Source organism: Crinia signifera, chromosome 12 (assembly GCF_055691185.1).
Source record: "Crinia signifera chromosome 12, ASM5569118v1, whole genome shotgun sequence".
NCBI classification, from domain to species: Eukaryota; Metazoa; Chordata; class Amphibia; order Anura; family Myobatrachidae; genus Crinia; species Crinia signifera.
The window spans coordinates 3,241,268-3,260,527 of NC_139228.1; the positions used below are offsets into that span (position 1 = coordinate 3,241,268).

The 19,260-nt window shown below is 51.2% G+C and overlaps 1 protein-coding gene across 3 annotated transcripts in view; it reads left to right on the forward strand.

Moving 5' to 3' along the window:
* ARHGEF2 (Rho/Rac guanine nucleotide exchange factor 2) overlaps positions 1 to 19,260 on the forward strand; it is a 151,455-nt gene that overhangs the window by 49,224 nt on the left and 82,971 nt on the right. For all 3 annotated transcript variants that reach the window (XR_014466243.1, XM_083166675.1, XM_083166676.1), the window contains exons 4-7: positions 3,158 to 3,305; positions 3,400 to 3,505; positions 10,858 to 10,897; positions 11,855 to 11,984. Coding sequence is in view for 2 of the 3 variants with exons in the window: in XM_083166675.1 (XP_083022801.1) it covers positions 3,158 to 3,305; positions 3,400 to 3,505; positions 10,858 to 10,897; positions 11,855 to 11,984 (424 nt within the window). In the remaining variant the exon portion in view is untranslated. The remainder of the gene's footprint in view (positions 1 to 3,157; positions 3,306 to 3,399; positions 3,506 to 10,857; positions 10,898 to 11,854; positions 11,985 to 19,260) is intronic.

Here is a 19,260-nt window from a genome sequence, read left to right on the forward strand (position 1 = left end):
CAAGTGATCCAGTGCTCAGAGGCGGCACTCGGACCTCACAGGCGCGGGCAGGAGGCACCTATCTCCTACAGACACCTCCTGCTGCATTGTATTGCTCCGCCTCTTCCCTGCACTGCCCGATACCTTACATACCTGCTAACATACCAAGTGATCCAGTGCTCGGAGGCGGCACTCGGACCTCACAGGCGCCGGCAGGAGGCACCTATCTCCTACAGACACCTCCTGCTGCATTGTATTGCTCCGCCTCTTCCCTGCACTGCCCGATACCTTACATACCTACTAACATACCAAGTGATCCAGTGCTCAGAGGCGGCACTCGGACCTCACAGGCGCCGGCAGGAGGCACCTATCTCCTACAGACACCTCCTGCTGCATTGTATTGCTCCGCCTCTTCCCTGCACTACCCGATACCTTACATACCTGCTAATATACCAAGTGATCCAGTGCTCAGAGGCGGCACTCGAACCTCACAGGCGCGGGCAGGAGGCACCTATCTCCTACAGACACCTCCGGCTGCATTGTATTGCTCCGCCTCTTCCCTGCACTGCCCGATACCTTACATACCTACTAACATACCAAGTGATCCAGTGCTCAGAGGCGGCACTCGGACCTCACAGGCGCCGGCAGGAGGCACCTATCTCCTACAGACACTGTTCCGCCTCTTCCCTGCACTGCCCGATACCTTACATACCTGCTAACATACCAAGTGATCCAGTGCTCAGAGGCGGCACTCGGACCTCAAAGGCGCGGGCAGGAGGCACCTATCTCCTACAGACACCTCTGGCTGCATTGTATTGCTCTGCCTCTTCCCTGCACTGCCCGATACCTTACATACCTGCTAACCTACCAAGTGATCCAGTGCTCAGGGGGGGCACTCGGACCTCACAGGCGCCGGCAGGAGACACCTATCTCCTACAGACGCTGTTCCGCCTCTTCCCTGCACTGCCCGATACCTTACATACCTGCTAACATACCAAGTGATCCAGTGCTCAGAGGCGGCACTCGGACCTCACAGGCGCGGGCAGGAGGCACCTATCTCCTACAGACACCTCTGGCTGCATTGTATTGCTCTGCCTCTTCCCTGCACTGCCCGATACCTTACATACCTGCTAACCTACCAAGTGATCCAGTGCTCAGGGGGGGCACTCGGACCTCACAGGCGCCGGCAGGAGACACCTATCTCCTACAGACGCTGTTCCGCCTCTTCCCTGCACTGCCCGATACCTTACATACCTGCTAACATACCAAGTGATCCAGTGCTCAGAGGCGGCACTCGGACCTCACAGGCGCCGGCAGGAGGCACCTATCTCCTACAGACACTGTTCCGCCTCTTCCCTGCACTGCCCGATACCTTACATACCTGCTAACATACCAAGTGATCCAGTGCTCAGAGGCGGCACTCGGACCTCACAGGCGCGGGCAGGAGGCACCTATCTCCTACAGACACCTCCTGCTGCATTGTATTGCTCCGCCTCTTCCCTGCACTGCCCGATACCTTACATACCTGCTAACATACCAAGTGATCCAGTGCTCAGAGGCGGCACTCGGACCTCACAGGCGCCGGCAGGAGGCACCTATCTCCTACAGACACCTCCTGCTGCATTGTATTGCTCCGCCTCTTCCCTGCACTGCCCGATACCTTACATACCTACTAACATACCAAGTGATCCAGTGCTCAGAGGCGGCACTCGGACCTCACAGGCGCCGGCAGGAGGCACCTATCTCCTACAGACACCTCCTGCTGCATTGTATTGCTCCGCCTCTTCCCTGCACTGCCCGATACCTTACATATCTGCTAACTTACCAAGTGATCCAGTGCTCAGAGGCGGCACTCGGACCTCACAGGCGCCGGCAGGAGGCACCTATCTCCTACAGACACCTCCGGCTGCATTGTATTGCTCCGCCTCTTCCCTGCACTGCCCGATACCTTACATACCTACTAACATACCAAGTGATCCAGTGCTCAGAGGCGGCACTCGAACCTCACAGGCGCGGGCAGGAGGCACCTATCTCCTACAGACACCTCCGGCTGCATTGTATTGCTCCGCCTCTTCCCTGCACTGCCCGATACCTTACATACCTACTAACATACCAAGTGATCCAGTGCTCAGAGGCGGCACTCGGACCTCACAGGCGCCGGCAGGAGGCACCTATCTCCTACAGACACCTCCTGCTGCATTGTATTGCTCCGCCTCTTCCCTGCACTGCCCGATACCTTACATACCTGCTAACATACCAAGTGATTCAGTGCTCAGAGGCGGCACTCGGACCTCACAGGCGCGAGCAGGAGGCACCTATCTCCTACAGACACCTCCTGCTGCATTGTATTGCTCCGCCTCTTCCCTGCACTGCCCGATACCTTACATACCTGCTAACATACCAAGTGATCCAGTGCTCAGAGGCGGCACTCGAACCTCACAGGCGCGGGCAGGAGGCACCTATCTCCTACAGACACCTCCTGCTGCATTGTATTGCTCCGCCTCTTCCCTGCACTGCCCGATACCTTACATACCTGCTAACATACCAAGTGATCCAGTGCTCAGAGGCGGCACTCGAACCTCACAGGCGCGGGCAGGAGGCACCTATCTCCTACAGACACCTCCGGCTGCATTGTATTGCTCCGCCTCTTCCCTGCACTGCCCGATACCTTACATACCTGCTAACATACCAAGTGATCCAGTGCTCAGAGGCGGCACTCGGACGTCACGGGCGCCGGCAGGAGGCACCTATCTCCTACAGACACCTCCGGCTGCATTGTATTGCCCTGCCTCTTCCCTGCGGCTGCCCGATACCTTACGTACCTTTACATTGTGCACTGTGATACTAGATCATCATGATAGCTCCATAAGTACAGGATGCCTAACCTGTCTGATCCACTAAAAGGCATCACTACCGGACCAATCACCTAGCACTGAGGGATTAAGGGGCAGCACTGAAATCTTGAGTTCAATTCCCAATAAGTCAACGTCTGCGTGGGTTACCTGTGGGACGCTCCGGTTTCCCCCCACACTCCAAATACATACTGGTCCTTTAACTGTCTCCCAACATAAATGATGGTGGGAAATTTAGAGTGTAAGCCCCACTGCGCTGCACAAATATCCTCTGTGATGCCCTGGAGTATGTGTGCGCTATATAGATCGCTGTGTGTCTGTTGCAGCCTCAGCCTGAAAGGCCTGGACCCTGAGGAGATAGAGGAGAGTATGGGGTACAGGAGAGACCCGCGTCGGACCCCCATTATCCGCAGCACCGATGAACTGGAGACGTTGCTGTCACATCGAGGGGAGGACCTGGAGGTGACGCAAGAGGTGACCGCCCTTAATTACCAGGATACCAGCCTATGCGGGGGGAGGGGGGGGGGTTAATCTGTCCGCTAATTGTTCCTTTTGATTTGGATTTTAGGAACATGCCAAGAGACTCCAGGCATACCTCTCCTCCCAGAACTACCTGTATAACCCCCTCTCCAAATCTGTGTCCATGACCGGCATTGACCACTGCTACCCTGACGGTGAGTGCGGAGGACGGGTCTGGTGCCCTGATGTATAATAACTGCTGCAGGTGTAGAGGATGTATCATATAGACCAGTGTTTTTCAACCACTGTGCCGTGGCACACTAGTGTGCCTTGAGCTGTTCTCAAGTGTGCCCCCAGATCTAGAGATGCCAACACCAGTTTATAGGCACCACCAGTTCAACTGTTATTTACCAGTCTCGTCTTTTCATGTAAAGGGCCAAGGTATTCTATTTTTTGTTACCTGTGGGGACCAGCGTGATTGTTTTTATATGGGGGCCATTAGGTTGGTTGTTTTTTTTACTGGTGGGGGCCAATGTGTTTTGCCCTGTGGGGATCTCATGGTGTGCCTTGGCAATTTTTAAATCTTATTTAGTGTGCCGCAAGGTAAAAAGGTTGAAAATCACTGATATAGACACTGATCACTCAGCAGCGTACTGCAGATCCCACGCCGGCCACTGTCTAGGAGGAAGAAGAACTCGCTTCCTTCCTCTTTCTTCTCCGTACCAGAGGATGATCTGTGAAGCAGGGCTCTGGTCTATTGTATTTAGCAAGGATTTAGGGAAAGAGGATTCTCAGACTAAAGGTGCCCATACACTGAGGCGATTTCGGCCCGTTAAATTGGACCAAACCGCCTCTCCCTGACATGCAGTCGGGTCCGATGGCCGTCCGACCTCCCTCCAGGCGGTGAGGCAGGCGGGAAGCAGGGATGCATGGGATCCATCACAGCGGATCGTATGCGTCCCTGCTGCCGGGAAGGTCCTGGCGGCTTGCCGGGTATCGGGTGTCCGTACATTGCTGCGAGACGTTGCAGCAGTGTATGGGCACCTTAAGATCAGTGCTCTGTATCTGAGGATGTGAATGTGGTGTGATAGCATCTGCCCAACTCGCAGTGTGGTGTCTGACTACATTGTATGGCTGTATCCATCATGGCATGCAGGGATACGATGGCTCTCCGTAGAAATACCCCAATGCTGTACTGCACGTATGCCGCCGGGACACCACCAATGCAACCGCCCTCAGTGCTAATTCATACTTGCCACCTGTGGATTAGCGTCTGTGACGAGCTCTGGCTTCTCTATTCTGCAACCCCCAGTTCTGTAATGTGAGCGTACGCTTTGGAGCATCACTTCAATGCATCGGGGGTCACAGGAGCAGCGCAGAACCCCGGAGACCAGCAGCCCTCATCCGAGCAGTGACCACCAGAGACACACACAGCTGATCACACTGGCCGGGTCCATCATACACACACAGCTGATCACACTGGCCGGGTCCATCAATCACACACAGCTGATCACACTGGCCGGGTCCATCAGACACACACAGCTGATCATACTGGCCGGGTCCATCAATCACACACAGCTGATCACACTGGGCGGGTCCTTCAGACACACACAGCTGATCACACTGGCCGGGTCCATCAATCACCCACAGCTGATCACACTGGGCGGGTCCATCAGACACACACACAGCTGATCACACTGGCCGGGTCCATCACACACTCAGCTGATCACACTGGCCGGGTCCATCAGATACACACAACTGATCACACTGGCCGGGTCCATCAGACACACACAGCTGATCACACTGGCCGGGTCCATCAATCACACACAGCTGATCACACTGGGCGGGTCCATCAGACACACACACAGCTGATCATACCGGCCGGGTCCATCACACACTCAGCTGATCACACTGGCCGGGTCCATCACACACTCAGCTGATCACACTGGCCGGGTCCATCACACACTCAGCTGATCACACTGGCCGGGTCCATCATACACACACAGCTGATCACACTGGCCGGGTCCATCAGACACACACAGCTGATCACACTGGCCGGGTCCATCAGACACACACAGCTGATCACACTGGCCGGGTCCATCAGACACACACAGCTGATCACACTGGCCGGGTCCATCAGACACACACACAGCTGATCACACTGCCCGGGTCCATCGTACACACACACAGCTGATCACACTGGCCGGGTCCATCATACACACACAGCTGATCACACTGGCCGGGTCCATCAGACACACAGCTGATCACACTGGCCGGGTCCATCAGACACACACACACACATCTGATCACACTGGCCGGGTCCATCAGACACACACAGCTGATCACACTGGCCGGGTCCATCAGACACACACAGCTGATCACACTGGCCGGGTCCATCAGACACACACAGCTGATCACACTGGCCGGGTCCATCACACACTCAGCTGATCACACTGGCCGGTTCCATCAGACACACACAGCTGATCACATCGTCCGGGTCCATCAGACACACACACAGCTGATCACACTGGTCGGGTCCATCAGGCACACACAGCTGATCACACCGGCCGGGTCCATCAGACACACACAGCTGATCACACTGGCCGGGTCCATCAGACACACACAGCTGATCACACTGGCCGGGTCCATCAGACACACACAGCTGATCACACTGGCCGGGTCCATCAGACACACACAGCTGATCCCACTGGCCAGGTCCATCAGACACACACACACAGCTGATCACACTGGCCGGGTCCATCATACACACACACACACAGCTGATCACACTGGCCGGGTCCATCATACACACACACACAGCTGATCACACTGGCCGGGTCCATCATACACACACACACAGCTGATCACACTGGCCGGGTCCATCATACACACACACAGCTGATCACACTGGCCGGGTCCATCATACACACACACACAGCTGATCACACTGGCCGGGTCCATCATACACACACACACAGCTGATCACACTGGCCGGGTCCATCATACACACACACAGCTGATCACACTGGCCGGGTCCATCATACACACACACACACAGCTGATCACACTGGCCGGGTCCATCATACACACACACAGCTGATCACACTGGCCGGGTCCATCATACACACACACAGCTGATCACACTGGCCGGGTCCATCAGACACACACACACACACACACACACACACAGCTGATCACACTGGCCGGATCCATCGTACACACACACACACAGCTGATCACACTGGCCGGGTCCATCAGACACACACACAGCTGATCACACTGGCCGGGTCCATCAGACACACACAGCTGATCACAACCCATAGATGGAGGGGTATATGGATGATGGTGGCAGGGAGGGTGGTACACCTCTATTTCTCCATGCCCATTAGTCTTGGCACCATGTGATACTGAGGCTCGATGCAGACTCCTGGGATACATGCCAGCAGATGGAGGGGTTTCAGTTCTTGCTTAGGCTCCGCATTACTGCTGCCCAAAATACTCACTCGCATCCGTATATAATTAGTTCGGTTGCCATGGAAAAGTGGGTATATTTGTTTCTCTTCCCGATACTTGTTTCCCGTAGCAACCATATAAATGGCGGATAATTAACCTCGCCCTGGGCTTTCACTGCCCACACCTGGGGTTACCCACAGTGCTCTGTGGCGGGGCCCACACCCGTGTTACATGTTACGCCTATGTGCTGATACATGTATGTCTGTTCCTGGTGTGGATGATGGACAAGATCACTGACAGGCCTGGCGCACACTTACGGCTGATCAGACTTCCCCGGTAGGTAGTAAGTCCAGAGAACAGGTGATGTCAGGAATAGACCTGTACCACCCAGTCTCCACCAGGGGGAGTCCCAGTCCCACAATGTCAGCCAGCTCCTGGGTTACTCTATTTATTCCTCCTACTATTATTATGTATCGCACTAGTGATTAGCCCGTCAACGTAACAGTAATTCCGGCGACTGGGTGCGCACGATCAAAGTAACACTTCAGGTGCACCTTCTGGCACCATCTAGTGGCTGCTGCGGGCCAAAACACTTGAATTCCTGCCATAAAGGCCAGGAGCAGCATTAGCTTTTTATTATATAGGATCACCTGTGAGTTTTATTGTCTGGCCGCACCAAGTGGTGACCACAGTATTAATGTATCCAGGTCGTTCTGCTATCTGACACCAAATAGTCAAACCCTTGTGTCCGTCACCAGCAGGTAGTCCTGGTACCGATAGCTGTCCTAGGATTAGCATATAAGCCCTACAGAGAGGCACTCTCCTCTTCTGCCTCACTGTTTGCTACTGGTGTAAATCATTTTATGTTCACAATGTTTTCCTTCATTTTTTGTTTTATCTTCATGATGAAGCTCATGCTTGAAAAAATGCGAAATCTCACTAAGGAATACACTAACTTTTAATTACATCTAGGTGGACTCACTACCGACTGTAAGAGTGTAATGTTCAGTGATAAATAAAAATTGGTCAAAACCATGCTTGCTGCACTGCAGGTGGGGCAGATATCACCTGTGCAGGGTAAATACTGGCTGCTATATATTTTTTTTTTATTAAGTTTGTATTAAAGGCATAAGAAACAAAAATGAGCATTGAATTTATTTATTTACAGTTACTTATATAGCGCAACATATTCCGTTGCGCTTTACAATTGGATTACAATACAGCTAGTCAAAATGACAGGTACAGTAAGCATACAGTGTGGGAAACAAGTACCACAAATCCAGAGTACACAAACAATTATTATTATTATTATTATTATTATTATTATTATTATTAAGGACATTGAGGCAAACTTAATCAAAAAAGGGGGAGAGCCTTTTTGTAGTCCTGCCGTATTATATTAGGTTGATAATTGGACTAGGCTGCTTTATTCTTACACTGCATGTAACTCTCTCTGCATCTGTTACATCTGCCTCCCCTGCAGTGCTGCATGGTTTTGCTAATTTTGAGGACATCTTTGCTAATTTTGAGGACAACTTTGCCCTGTGATCAGGTCTGAAATAGGCCCATTGTGCGATGTGACAACTTTGCAGAATCTGTGTAATGTAAGGTAATGCTGTGCACACTCGGTGAGACTTGACCCTTCTCGGACCCCAGCTCAGGTGCGACAGTGACCTGGATAATCCCATGTGGGTTAATGGTAGACATAAGGGGTCTCTCGGACCCCAGCCCAGGTGCAACCGTAACCTGGATAATCCCGTGTGGGTTAATGGTAGACATAAGGGGTCTCTCGAACCCCTGCTCAGGTGCGACAGTGACCTGGATAATCCCGTGTGGGTTAATGGTAGACATAAGGGGTCTCTCGGACCCCAGCTCAGGTGCGACAGTGACCGGGATAATCCTATGTGGGTTAATGGTAGACATAAGGGGTCTCTCGGACCCCAGCTCAGGTGCGACAGTGACCTGGATAATCCCGTGTGGGTTAATGGTAGACATAAGGGGTCTCTCGGACCCCAGCTCAGGTGCGACAGTGACCTGGATAATCCCGTGTGGGTTAATGGTAGACATAAGGGGTCTCTCGGACCCCAGCTCAAGTGCGACAGTGACCTGGATAATCCCATATGGGTTAATGGTAGACATAAGGGGTCTCTCGGACCCCTGCTCAGGTGCGACAGTGACCTGGATAATCCCGTGTGGGTTAATGGTAGACATAAGGGGTCTCTCGGACCCCAGCTCAGGTGCGACAGTGACCTGGATAATCCCGTGTGGGTTAATGGTAGACATAAGGGGTCTCTCGGACCCCAGCTCAGGTGCGACAGTGACCTGGATAATCCCGTGTGGGTTAATGGTAGACATAAGGGGTCTCTCGGACCCCAGCTCAGGTGCGACAGTGACCTGGATAATCCCATGTGGGTTAATGGTAGACATAAGGGGTCTCTCGGACCCCAGCTCACGTGCGACAGTGACCTGGATAATCCCGTGTGGGTGAATGTTAGACATAAGGGGTCTCTCGGACCCCAGCTCTGGTGCAACAGTGACCTGGATAATCCCGTGTGGGTGAATGGTAGACATAAGGGGTCTCGGACCCCAGCTCTGGTGCGACAGTGACCTGGATAATCCCGTGTGGGTTAATGGTAGACATAAGGGGTCTCGGACCCCAGCTCTGGTGCGACAGTGACCTGGATAATCCCGTGTGGGTTAATGGTAGACATAAGGGGTCTCTCGGACCCCAGCTCAGGTGCGACAGTGACCTGGATAATCCCGTGTGGGTTAATGGTAGACATAAGGGGTCTCTCGGACCCCAGCTCAGGTGCGACAGTGACCTGGATAATCCCATGTGGGTTAATGGTAGTCATAAAGGGTCTCGGACCCCAGCTCTGGTGCGACAGTGACCTGGGTAATCCCGTGTGGGTTAATGGTAGACATAAGGGGTCTCTCGGACCCCAGCTCAGGTGTGACAGTGACCTGGATAATCCCGTGTGGGTTAATGGTAGACATAAGGGGTCTCTCGGACCCCGGCTCAGGTGCGACAGTGACCTGGATAATCCCATGTGGGTTAATGGTAGACATAAGGGGTCTCTCGGACCCCAGCTCAGGTGCGACAGTGACCTGGATAATCCCATGTGGGTTAATGGTAGACATAAGGGGTCTCTCGGACCCCAGCTCAGGTGCGACAGTGACCTGGATAATCCCGTGTGGGTTAATGGTAGACATAAGGGGTCTCTCGGACCCTAGCTCAGGTGCGACAGTGACCTGGATAATCCCGTGTGGGTTAATGGTAGACATAAGGGGTCTCTCGGACCCCAGCTCAGGTGCGACAGTGACCTGGATAATCCCGTGTGGGTTAATGGTAGACATAAGGGGTCTCTCGGACCCCAGCTCAGGTGCGACAGTGACCTGGGTAATCCCATGTGGGTTAATGGTAGACATAAGGGGTCTCTCGGACCCCAGCTCAAGTGCGACAGTGACCGGGATAATCCCATGTGGGTTAATGGTAGACATAAGGGCTCTCTCGGACCCCAGCTCAGGTGCGACAGTGACCTGGATAATCCCGTGTGGGTTAATGGTAGACATAAGGGGTCTCTCGGACCCCAGCTCAGGTGCGACAGTGACCTGGGTAATCCCATGTGGGTTAATGGTAGACATAAGGGGTCTCTCGGACCCCAGCTCAAGTGCGACAGTGACCGGGATAATCCCATGTGGGTTAATGGTAGACATAAGGGCTCTCTCGGACCCCAGCTCAGGTGCGACAGTGACCTGGATAATCCCGTGTGGGTTAATGGTAGACATAAGGGGTCTCTCTGACCCCAGCTCAGGTGCGACAGTGACCTGGATAATCCCGTGTGGGTTAATGGTAGACATAAGGGGTCTCTCGGACCCCAGCTCAGGTGCGACAGTGACCTGGATAATCCCGTGTGGGTTAATGGTAGACATAAGGGGTCTCTCGGACCCCAGCTCAGGTGCGACAGTGACCTGGATAATCCCGTGTGGGTTAATGGTAGACATAAGGGGTCTCGGACCTCAGCTCAGGTGCGACAGTGACCTGGATAATCCTGTGTAAGGTTTTGGTCTCAGGTGTCTGAGTGGCTAATCCTTCCTCTTTGTGTCTCTGCAGATGCGTCTCTATTCTCCAATGGCAGACACCTGAGTAATGGGTAAGTGTCTGATCTCCTTACACACCTGTGCCGGACTGTGTGGCGCTGTGATGCCCTGTGGGGTCCCTACTGCTAGTCGCCCCCCACTGTGTAATTACTACACTTTGTACAATCTAGTTATTAATGAGGGACAATATATACAGGTCCCAACCACTACAATGTGTATATTGTATCTATTCTGACACCCGGTTACTGGATTCTATCTCTACCTTTGTACTGCGCTGCCTACACTGTGTAGTGTCCTATTCTCATACAAAAGCCATTCTAGGTGTTCTAGATATGTCACTCACTCTACATGTGTATGCAGGCCCGCCATCAGGGGTACTGCAGAGAGGGGGTGGCAGCGGTGCTGATCGGTGCCGCCAGCTGGAACATCTGGGAGCAGCCAGGCAGAGAGCGCGCAGGTGACAAATTGAACACAGAGCCAGTCCCGAACCAATCAGAACTTGCAGGCGGCGAACAAGTCCCGAACATTCTGATTCAGGTTGGATCGCATAAGGGATACAACCCACAGTTTCCTATTACCCATTTTGGATCTGGACCAGGGCCCCAGTCACGATTCAGATCTTCCCGCTCTTCGGAATTAGGGTTTTGAATCTAAATTTGGGGTTTTGGATGAAAGAAAGTGTCTATACATTATACGTCCTTAATAACATCATCAGTATAACTTCTAGTTACTAATATCGGTAACGGGCCCCCACAAGTCAGTGGCCCAGGGTCCTCCGCAAACCTTATTCCAGCCCCAAAGATCCTACTGGCATCTCAGGCCCGGTCCTCACATGGTTCCCCGGTCTGACAGGATCCCACCGATGCTGGGAACGGCCAGGATTAGAAGATTGGGTCCCATCCCTGCCTCCATTACTGCCCGGCCCTGAGAGAGGGATCTTTGTGTCCTGTGGCAGAGGCTGGCATGTACGAGTTACCCCTCAACCCCTGATATCTCCATGTCCTCCTCAGGTTGAGCACTGTCAGCTGTGGTGACATCGATACGCTGGAAACGGATGAGAAGGAGAACAGGAACAGAGAGGAGACCCCGTTCGAGAGGACCCTGAGCTTCATCAAAAAGATGGCAGGGGGGAAGAGTAAGGTAGGACCCATGTAATGTACACATACTACCAGTGCCTGGGAACGGCCCTGTCACACATGCGTCACGTACGATGACAGATTTGTGCGCTTGCTGATCCTCTATTCTTCATAAGGTGATGTCACACTGTCGCATCTATTTCCAGAGAATGTATGGGGACTAGCCTTATGTTTCCTGCATGGTTACTAACAGATCTGTTTTGTTTTATTGGTCAAAGTCGGTGACTTGGGGTGTGTCATGGACTGTCACACAAATGTGGCAGCATGCGGTGACCCACTTGTTGGTTTACAAGCAGGTTAGAATGTCTTCGTGTCTGTCACCTCCTCTTAGGTTCTATGATCTTCTCAGATGTTCTTCAGACGCTGGCATGGGAGTACCACCATTCTTACACTGTATAAAGTGATGACGCCTATAGATATTATCATGCGGACCACAGCAATTAAGTGTACACACATAATGCAAGTACCTTTGTTATTTAGGCTGCATTTTACGCCTTTTTTTTAATAAATAATGTGACTCCTGTCTGAAATGTTCTGCTTAAAACTCAGAAACATACTTTTGTTGTCACAGACTGATACTCCTGAGGAACAACATCTGCAGCCATGGAGATCATCTCTGGCCTGTACTGATGAGTCCTTGGCTGAGAGCTTCCATAGAATGTCAGCCCATCACAGGTTCTCTGTCAGTGGCTGCATCATTGCATTTCTGAGTTTTCAGCAGGCAGTTTCTGGCAGGAGTCGTATATCATGGATTTATTCCAGATAGCAGCATAATGAGTTACCATTGTGTTCATTTCTTACCTCATGCCACGTTCTTGCACACCCGCTTCATGGCTGATGTCGAAAGAGAGAATATAATTGAACATTTCCTCAGGTCATTTTGTCATGTAACCATTGTTCCGTGTTTTGCGCTGTATTATTGACAGGTGCCCTGTGTCTCAACTAGAGCAGGGGTTCTCAACTTCGGTCCTCAAGTACCCCATATATCCCTTTTACACCAGAGGTTGGACCCGGGATATTGCCTCTCCAGTCCGGGGCAGGGCGTGGTGTAAATGGGCTGAAAAAAAAGAACGCGTGTACTGTTCCCCGGGAATCTGACCCGGCAAATGTTCAGGGTCGGACACGTGGCTTATCCGGGGCTCAGGGTGGTGTAAATGGTCATTATCCGGGTTATTTGGCATGGAGAAGGCCGCGAAGAGCTGATTGATGCTTCAGCGGCTCCGGCAGATGATGTCATCTGCCGGAGACCCGCACATGGAGCGGCGCAGCAGAAGCAGCGTTACCACGCTGTTTGCAGCCTGTATCTACACTACAGCAACAGTCTGTGCTGGAAGCGTTCTCCCCAGTGAGTTTACAGCCTCATCTGCAGGAACACAGGCTGGCTGTCACACAGAGGGGGGTATTCAATGCCGCAGCGAGCGGCCGGCGAGGGGGTTAAACAGCGAGGATTGCTGAAAACCAGCGATCCTCGCTGTTTAACCCCCGCGCCGGCCGCTCGCTCCATTCAACCTTCTGGGGAAATCCTCGCCGTCACAGGACGGCGAGAATTCCCCAAAACAGCGAGACCCTGCTGCAGAAAACTCGCAGTTTTTAGCCGCGGGTCTCGCTGCTTCTGGAGCCGCATCCACCAATTCCCCCTCGCTCAAAAAACGGAGCGAGAGGAAATTGGCGTATGAGGGGGCTGTGTTGAATGCTGTCAGGGTGAGTGGTGACAGCGAGCAGGAAGCCCTGCTCGCTGTCACCACTCGCAAACAGCATTGAATACCTGCCAGTGTGTCCCACAGCATTACCCTCAGCCTGACTACAGCTGCAATGCTGGGAGTAGACCCCACCCCCTCCCTTTTCCCTTTCTTGTGACCTCGTCTCAAACAACCCAAAAGGTCCCTTTTGGAAAGACCGGGCTGATCCGTTTTCAGTGTAAAAGGGCGTTACACGGGAATAACCCGGATTGAAGTGCAGTGCAGTGTAAATTGGGTCTGAGGCAGGGCATGCCTGGGCAATTTCCCGGGTCCTACCCAGCATTCTGGTGTGAAAGTGGTATAACAGTTCACATTTCCCAGGTCACCTGGCAGGTGCACAGGTGCACTCATTACTCACTGACACATTTTAAAAGATCCACAGGTGGAGCTAATTACTTCCCTTGTGATTCTGTGAGGTGAGACCTGCAGAACATGCACTGTGTTAGGTATTTGAGGACCGAGGTTGAGTACCAGTGCCCTAGAGCCTTGCTCAGCAGTCAGCTCTCACTTGGTGCTATGTTACTCTGACTGGCTGAGAGGGTTTGGTGCAGGGGTCGCTGAGGTGTCCACCATACATGTGATGGTGACAGTACAGCCACAAATAGCAGCTTGCAGTCCTAATACACCATATGGCCACGTGGTACGACTAGACCAGGCATGTCCAACCGTGGCCCTCCAGCTGTTGTGACCTGGCCTTGCCACAGTATTGCTAGTAGGGTATGGTAAAACTATGGCAAGGCATGCTGGGATGTGTAGTTTCACAACAGCTGGAGGGCCAAGGTTGGACATGCCTCGATGTGTTCCCCCGTTACTATGTACTTTCTCCTGAATTTTGCACCTCATACCTGCTTACAAAGTCCCTTATAGTGTCCCAGGTACTTAGCATTAGTATTCTATAACGGGGCAGATGACGCATAACGATACGGGGCACGCCGTGGTCACTGTATCTGTATAACGGGGCACGCCGTGGTCACTGTATTTGTATAACGGGGCACGCCGTGGTCACTGTATCTGTATAACGGGGCACGCCGTGGTCACTGTATCTGTATAACGGGGCACGCCGTGGTCACTGTATTTGTATAACGGGGCACGCCGTGGTCACTGTATTTGGCCTTAATGCCCATATCAGCAACTTACCGCACAGAAGATACGTTAAACCCCGGCACCAGTAGTCGCAGGAACGGCGCTTCCCATTATTGATGCCAATAAGATGCACCCTTTATTGAAGCCTCTGGTGGGAAGCGTGGTGCGGTGTGGCACAGCAAATAGCCCAATCTGTATGCCGGCTCAGCATTGTTACCATCCGACAGGAAGGCGGTGGCATCTCCACAAATGAGAAAATTAAGGATTCTACTTGGCTACACCATATTTCTCTCTCCTATACACAATAGCGCTGCATTGCTAACAAACAGCACTTGTATGGCGGAACGCTTGGAGAGTAGAAAATATCACATATGCCCTACACTGCGCTAACGCTGCACCTCTGCCGGTCGGCCCACAGTCCCCCATCAGTAGTAGTTGGTGCGGTCACAGGCCGGCTCCTGGACTACTACACTAGAGGTTGCTCTGTGATGGTCTGGCTCTCGGACGTCTCCTCTGCAGAGCGATTGCTGGAGTGTTACATCAGCCTATACACAGGCATGTGGCGTTTCCTGCCAGCCGGCGAGACCCATTACTCACACACACAGAGCCTCCAATTACTCACACAAGCAGCCTCCAGTTACTGAGGCTTGTGCAATGAATGTGCCATTCTGGGAAATGACCTCTCCTGTACTACAGGTTATTGTGATGTCATAGCACTTACACCCACCCCATGCTGGGACAGGACCGCGGTCTGCGTCCATTACTTAGATCCAGGCCAATATGCAGCCAATCAGAGGGCTGGCACCACCTGGCCGAGGTAACACTCCCTCTACAGCAGGGGTATTCAACATGTGGCCCTCCAGCTGCTGTTGAACTACACCTCCCAGCATGCCCTGCCACAGTCGTAGTATGTCCTAACCACAAAGCTGTGGCGGGGCATGCTGGGATGTGTAGTTCCACAGCAGCAGGAATGCCGCATGTGGGATAACCCTGCTCTGAAGGATACAGGGAAACACTGCAATACGACACAAACACAAATGGTCGCAGCCATTTACACTTTATTGTTATAAATACAAAGTGGGGTTTAATTTAGGAAAAATCTAAAAATAATGTGCAAATGTCGCCATTGTGTTGTGGATCAGAACAATTGCAATCAGGTTTGGTGATTAGCTGGATCCCTTATTCCTTTCTGTTCCTCCTGCTTCCAGCTGTCATTGTTCCCTTCATTCTTCTTATTGGCAGGGACAGAACTCGGCTAAATATAAATCACATTTTTTGGACTATTATTGGTTTCCAAGTTTTGAAGATACTCTGCAGAATATAATAAGGGGGTATCAAATTATATGTGATCCGTTTATGGCCAATATTCATATCCTGACATTGTGATTACCGATCGTCATATCACGGTAGCCAGTTACAGACCGTCTTATCGTCCAAAAGGACCGGTGATCACCAGAGAGGTCAGTAATGTAATAATCTGCAGGATATATCACTGTGTACCTGTCAGGGGGTAGATGGGACAGAGCGATGTTCTGCAGATCACTAGAGAGGTCAGTAATGTAATAATCTGCAGGATATATCACTATGTACCTGTCAGGGGGTAGATGGGACAGAGCAATGCTCTGCAGATCACTAGGGAGGTCAGTAATGTAATAATCTGCAGAATATATCACTATGTACCTGTCAGGGGGTAGATGGGACAGAGCGATGTTCTGCAGGTCACTAGAGAGGTCAGTAATGTAATAATCTGCAGGATATATCACTATGTACCTGTCAGGGGGTAGATGGACAGAGCGATGTTCTGCAGGTCACTAGAGAGGTCAGTAATGTAATAATCTGCAGGATATAACACTGTGTACCTGTCAGGGGGTAGATGGGACAGAGCGATGTTCTGCAGATCACTAGGGAGGTCAGTAATGTAATAATCTGCAGAATATATCACTATGTACCTGTCAGGGGGTAGATGGGACAGAGCGATGTTCTGCAGGTCACTAGAGAGGTCAGTAATGTAATAATCTGCAGGATATAACACTGTGTACCTGTCAGGGGTAGATGGGACAGAGCGATGTTCTGCAGATCATTAGAGAGGTCAGTAATGTAATAATCTGCAGGATATATCACTATGTACCTGTCAGGGGGTAGATGGACAGAGCGATGTTCTGCAGGTCACTAGAGAGGTCAGTAATGTAATAATGCAGGTCACTAGAGAGGTCAGTAATGTAATAACACTGTGTACCTGTCAGGGGGTAGATGGGACAGAGCGATGTTCTGCAGATCACTAGAGGGGTCAGTAATGTAATAATCTGCAGGATATATCACTATGTACCTGTCAGGGGTTAGATGGGACAGAGCGATTTTCTGCAGATCACTAGAGGTCATTAATGTAATAATCTGCAGGATATATCTCTATGTACCTGTCAGGGAGTAGATGGGACAGAGCGATGTTCTGCAGATCACTAGTCAGTAATGTAATAATCTGCAGGATATATCACTATGTACCTGTCAGGGGGTAGATGGGACAGAGCGATGTTCTGCAGGTCACTAGGGAGGTCAGTAATGTAATAATCTGCAGGATATATCACTATGTACCTGTCAGGGGGTAGGTGGGACAGAGTGATGTTCTGCAGATCACTAGAGGGGTCAGTAATGTAATAATCTGCAGGATATATCTCTATGTACCTGTCAGGGGGTAGGTGGGACAGAGTGATGTTCTGCAGATCACTAGAGGGGTCAGTAATGTAATAATCTGCAGGATATATGACTACGTACCTGCAGGGGGTAGATGGGCAGAGCGATATTCTGCAGATCACTAGAGAGGTCAGTAATGTAATAATCTGTAGGATATATCATTATGTACCTGTCAGGGGGTACATGGGACAGAGCGATGTTCTGCAGGTCACTAGGTAGGTCAGTAATGTAATAATCTGCAGGATATATCACTATGTACCCGTCAGGGGGTAGATGGGACAGAGCGATGTTCTGCAGATCACTAGAGAGGTCAGTAATGTAATAATCTGCAGGATATATCACTATGTACATGTCGGGGGAGATGGGATAGAGCGATGTTCTGCATATCACTAGAGAGGTCAGTAATGTAATAATCTGCAGGATATATCACTATGTACCTGTCAGGGGGTAGATGGGACAGAGCGATGTTCTGCAGATCACTAGGGAGGTCAGTAATGTAATAATCTGCAGGATATATCACTATGTACCTGTCAGGGGGAGATGGGATAGAGCGATGTTCTGCAGATCACTAGAGAGGTCAGTGATGTAATAATCTGCAGGATATATCACTATGTACCTGCCAGGGGGTAGATGGGATAGAGCGATGTTCTGCAGATCACTAGAGAGGTCAGTAATGTAATAATCTGCAGGATATATCACTATGTACCTGTCAGGGGGTAGATGGGACAGAGCGATGTTCTGCAGATCACTAGAGAGGTCAGTAATGTAATAATCTGCAGGATATATCACTATGTACCTGTCAGGGGTAGATGGGACAGAGCGATGTTCTGCAGGTCACTAGAGAGGTCAGTAATGTAATAATCTGCAGGATATATCACTATGTACCTGTCAGGGGGTAGATGGGACAGAGCGATGTTCTGCAGGTCACTAGGGAGGTCAGTAATGTAATAATCTGCAGGATATATCACTATGTGCCTGTCAGGGGGTAGATAGGACAGAGCGATGTTCTGCAGGTCAGTAATGTAATAATCTGCAGGATATATCACTATGTACCTGTCAGGGGGTAGATGGGACAGAGCGATGTTCTGCAGGTCACTAGGGAGGTCAGTAATGTAATAATCTGCAGGACATATCACTATGTGCCTGTCAGGGGGTAGATGGGTCAGAGCGATGTGCTGCAGATCACTAGAGAGGTCAGTAATGTAATAATCTGCAGGATATATCACTATGTACCTGTCAGGGGGTAGATGGGACAGAGCGATGTTCTGCAGATCACTAGGGAGGTCAGTAATGTAATAATCTGCAGGATATATCACTATGTACCTATGTACCTGTCAGGGGGTAGAGGGACAGAGCGATGTTCTGCAGGTCACTAGAGAGGTCAGTAATGTAATAATCTGCAGGATATATCACTATGTACCTGTCAGGGGGTAGAGGGACAGAGCGATGTTCTGCAGGTCACTAGAGAGGTCAGTAATGTAATAATCTGCAGGATATATCACTATGTACCTGTCAGGGGGTAGATGGGACAGAGCGATGTTCTGCAGGTCACTAGAGAGGTCAGTAATGTAATAATCTGCAGGGTATATCACTATGTACCTGTCAGGGAGTAGATGGGACAGAGCGATGTTCTGCAGGTCAGTAATGTAATAATCTGCAGGATATATCACTATGTACCTGTCAGGGGGTAGATGGGACAGAGCGATGTTCTGCAGGTCACTAGGGAGGTCAGTAATGTAATAATCTGCAGGACATATCACTATGTGCCTA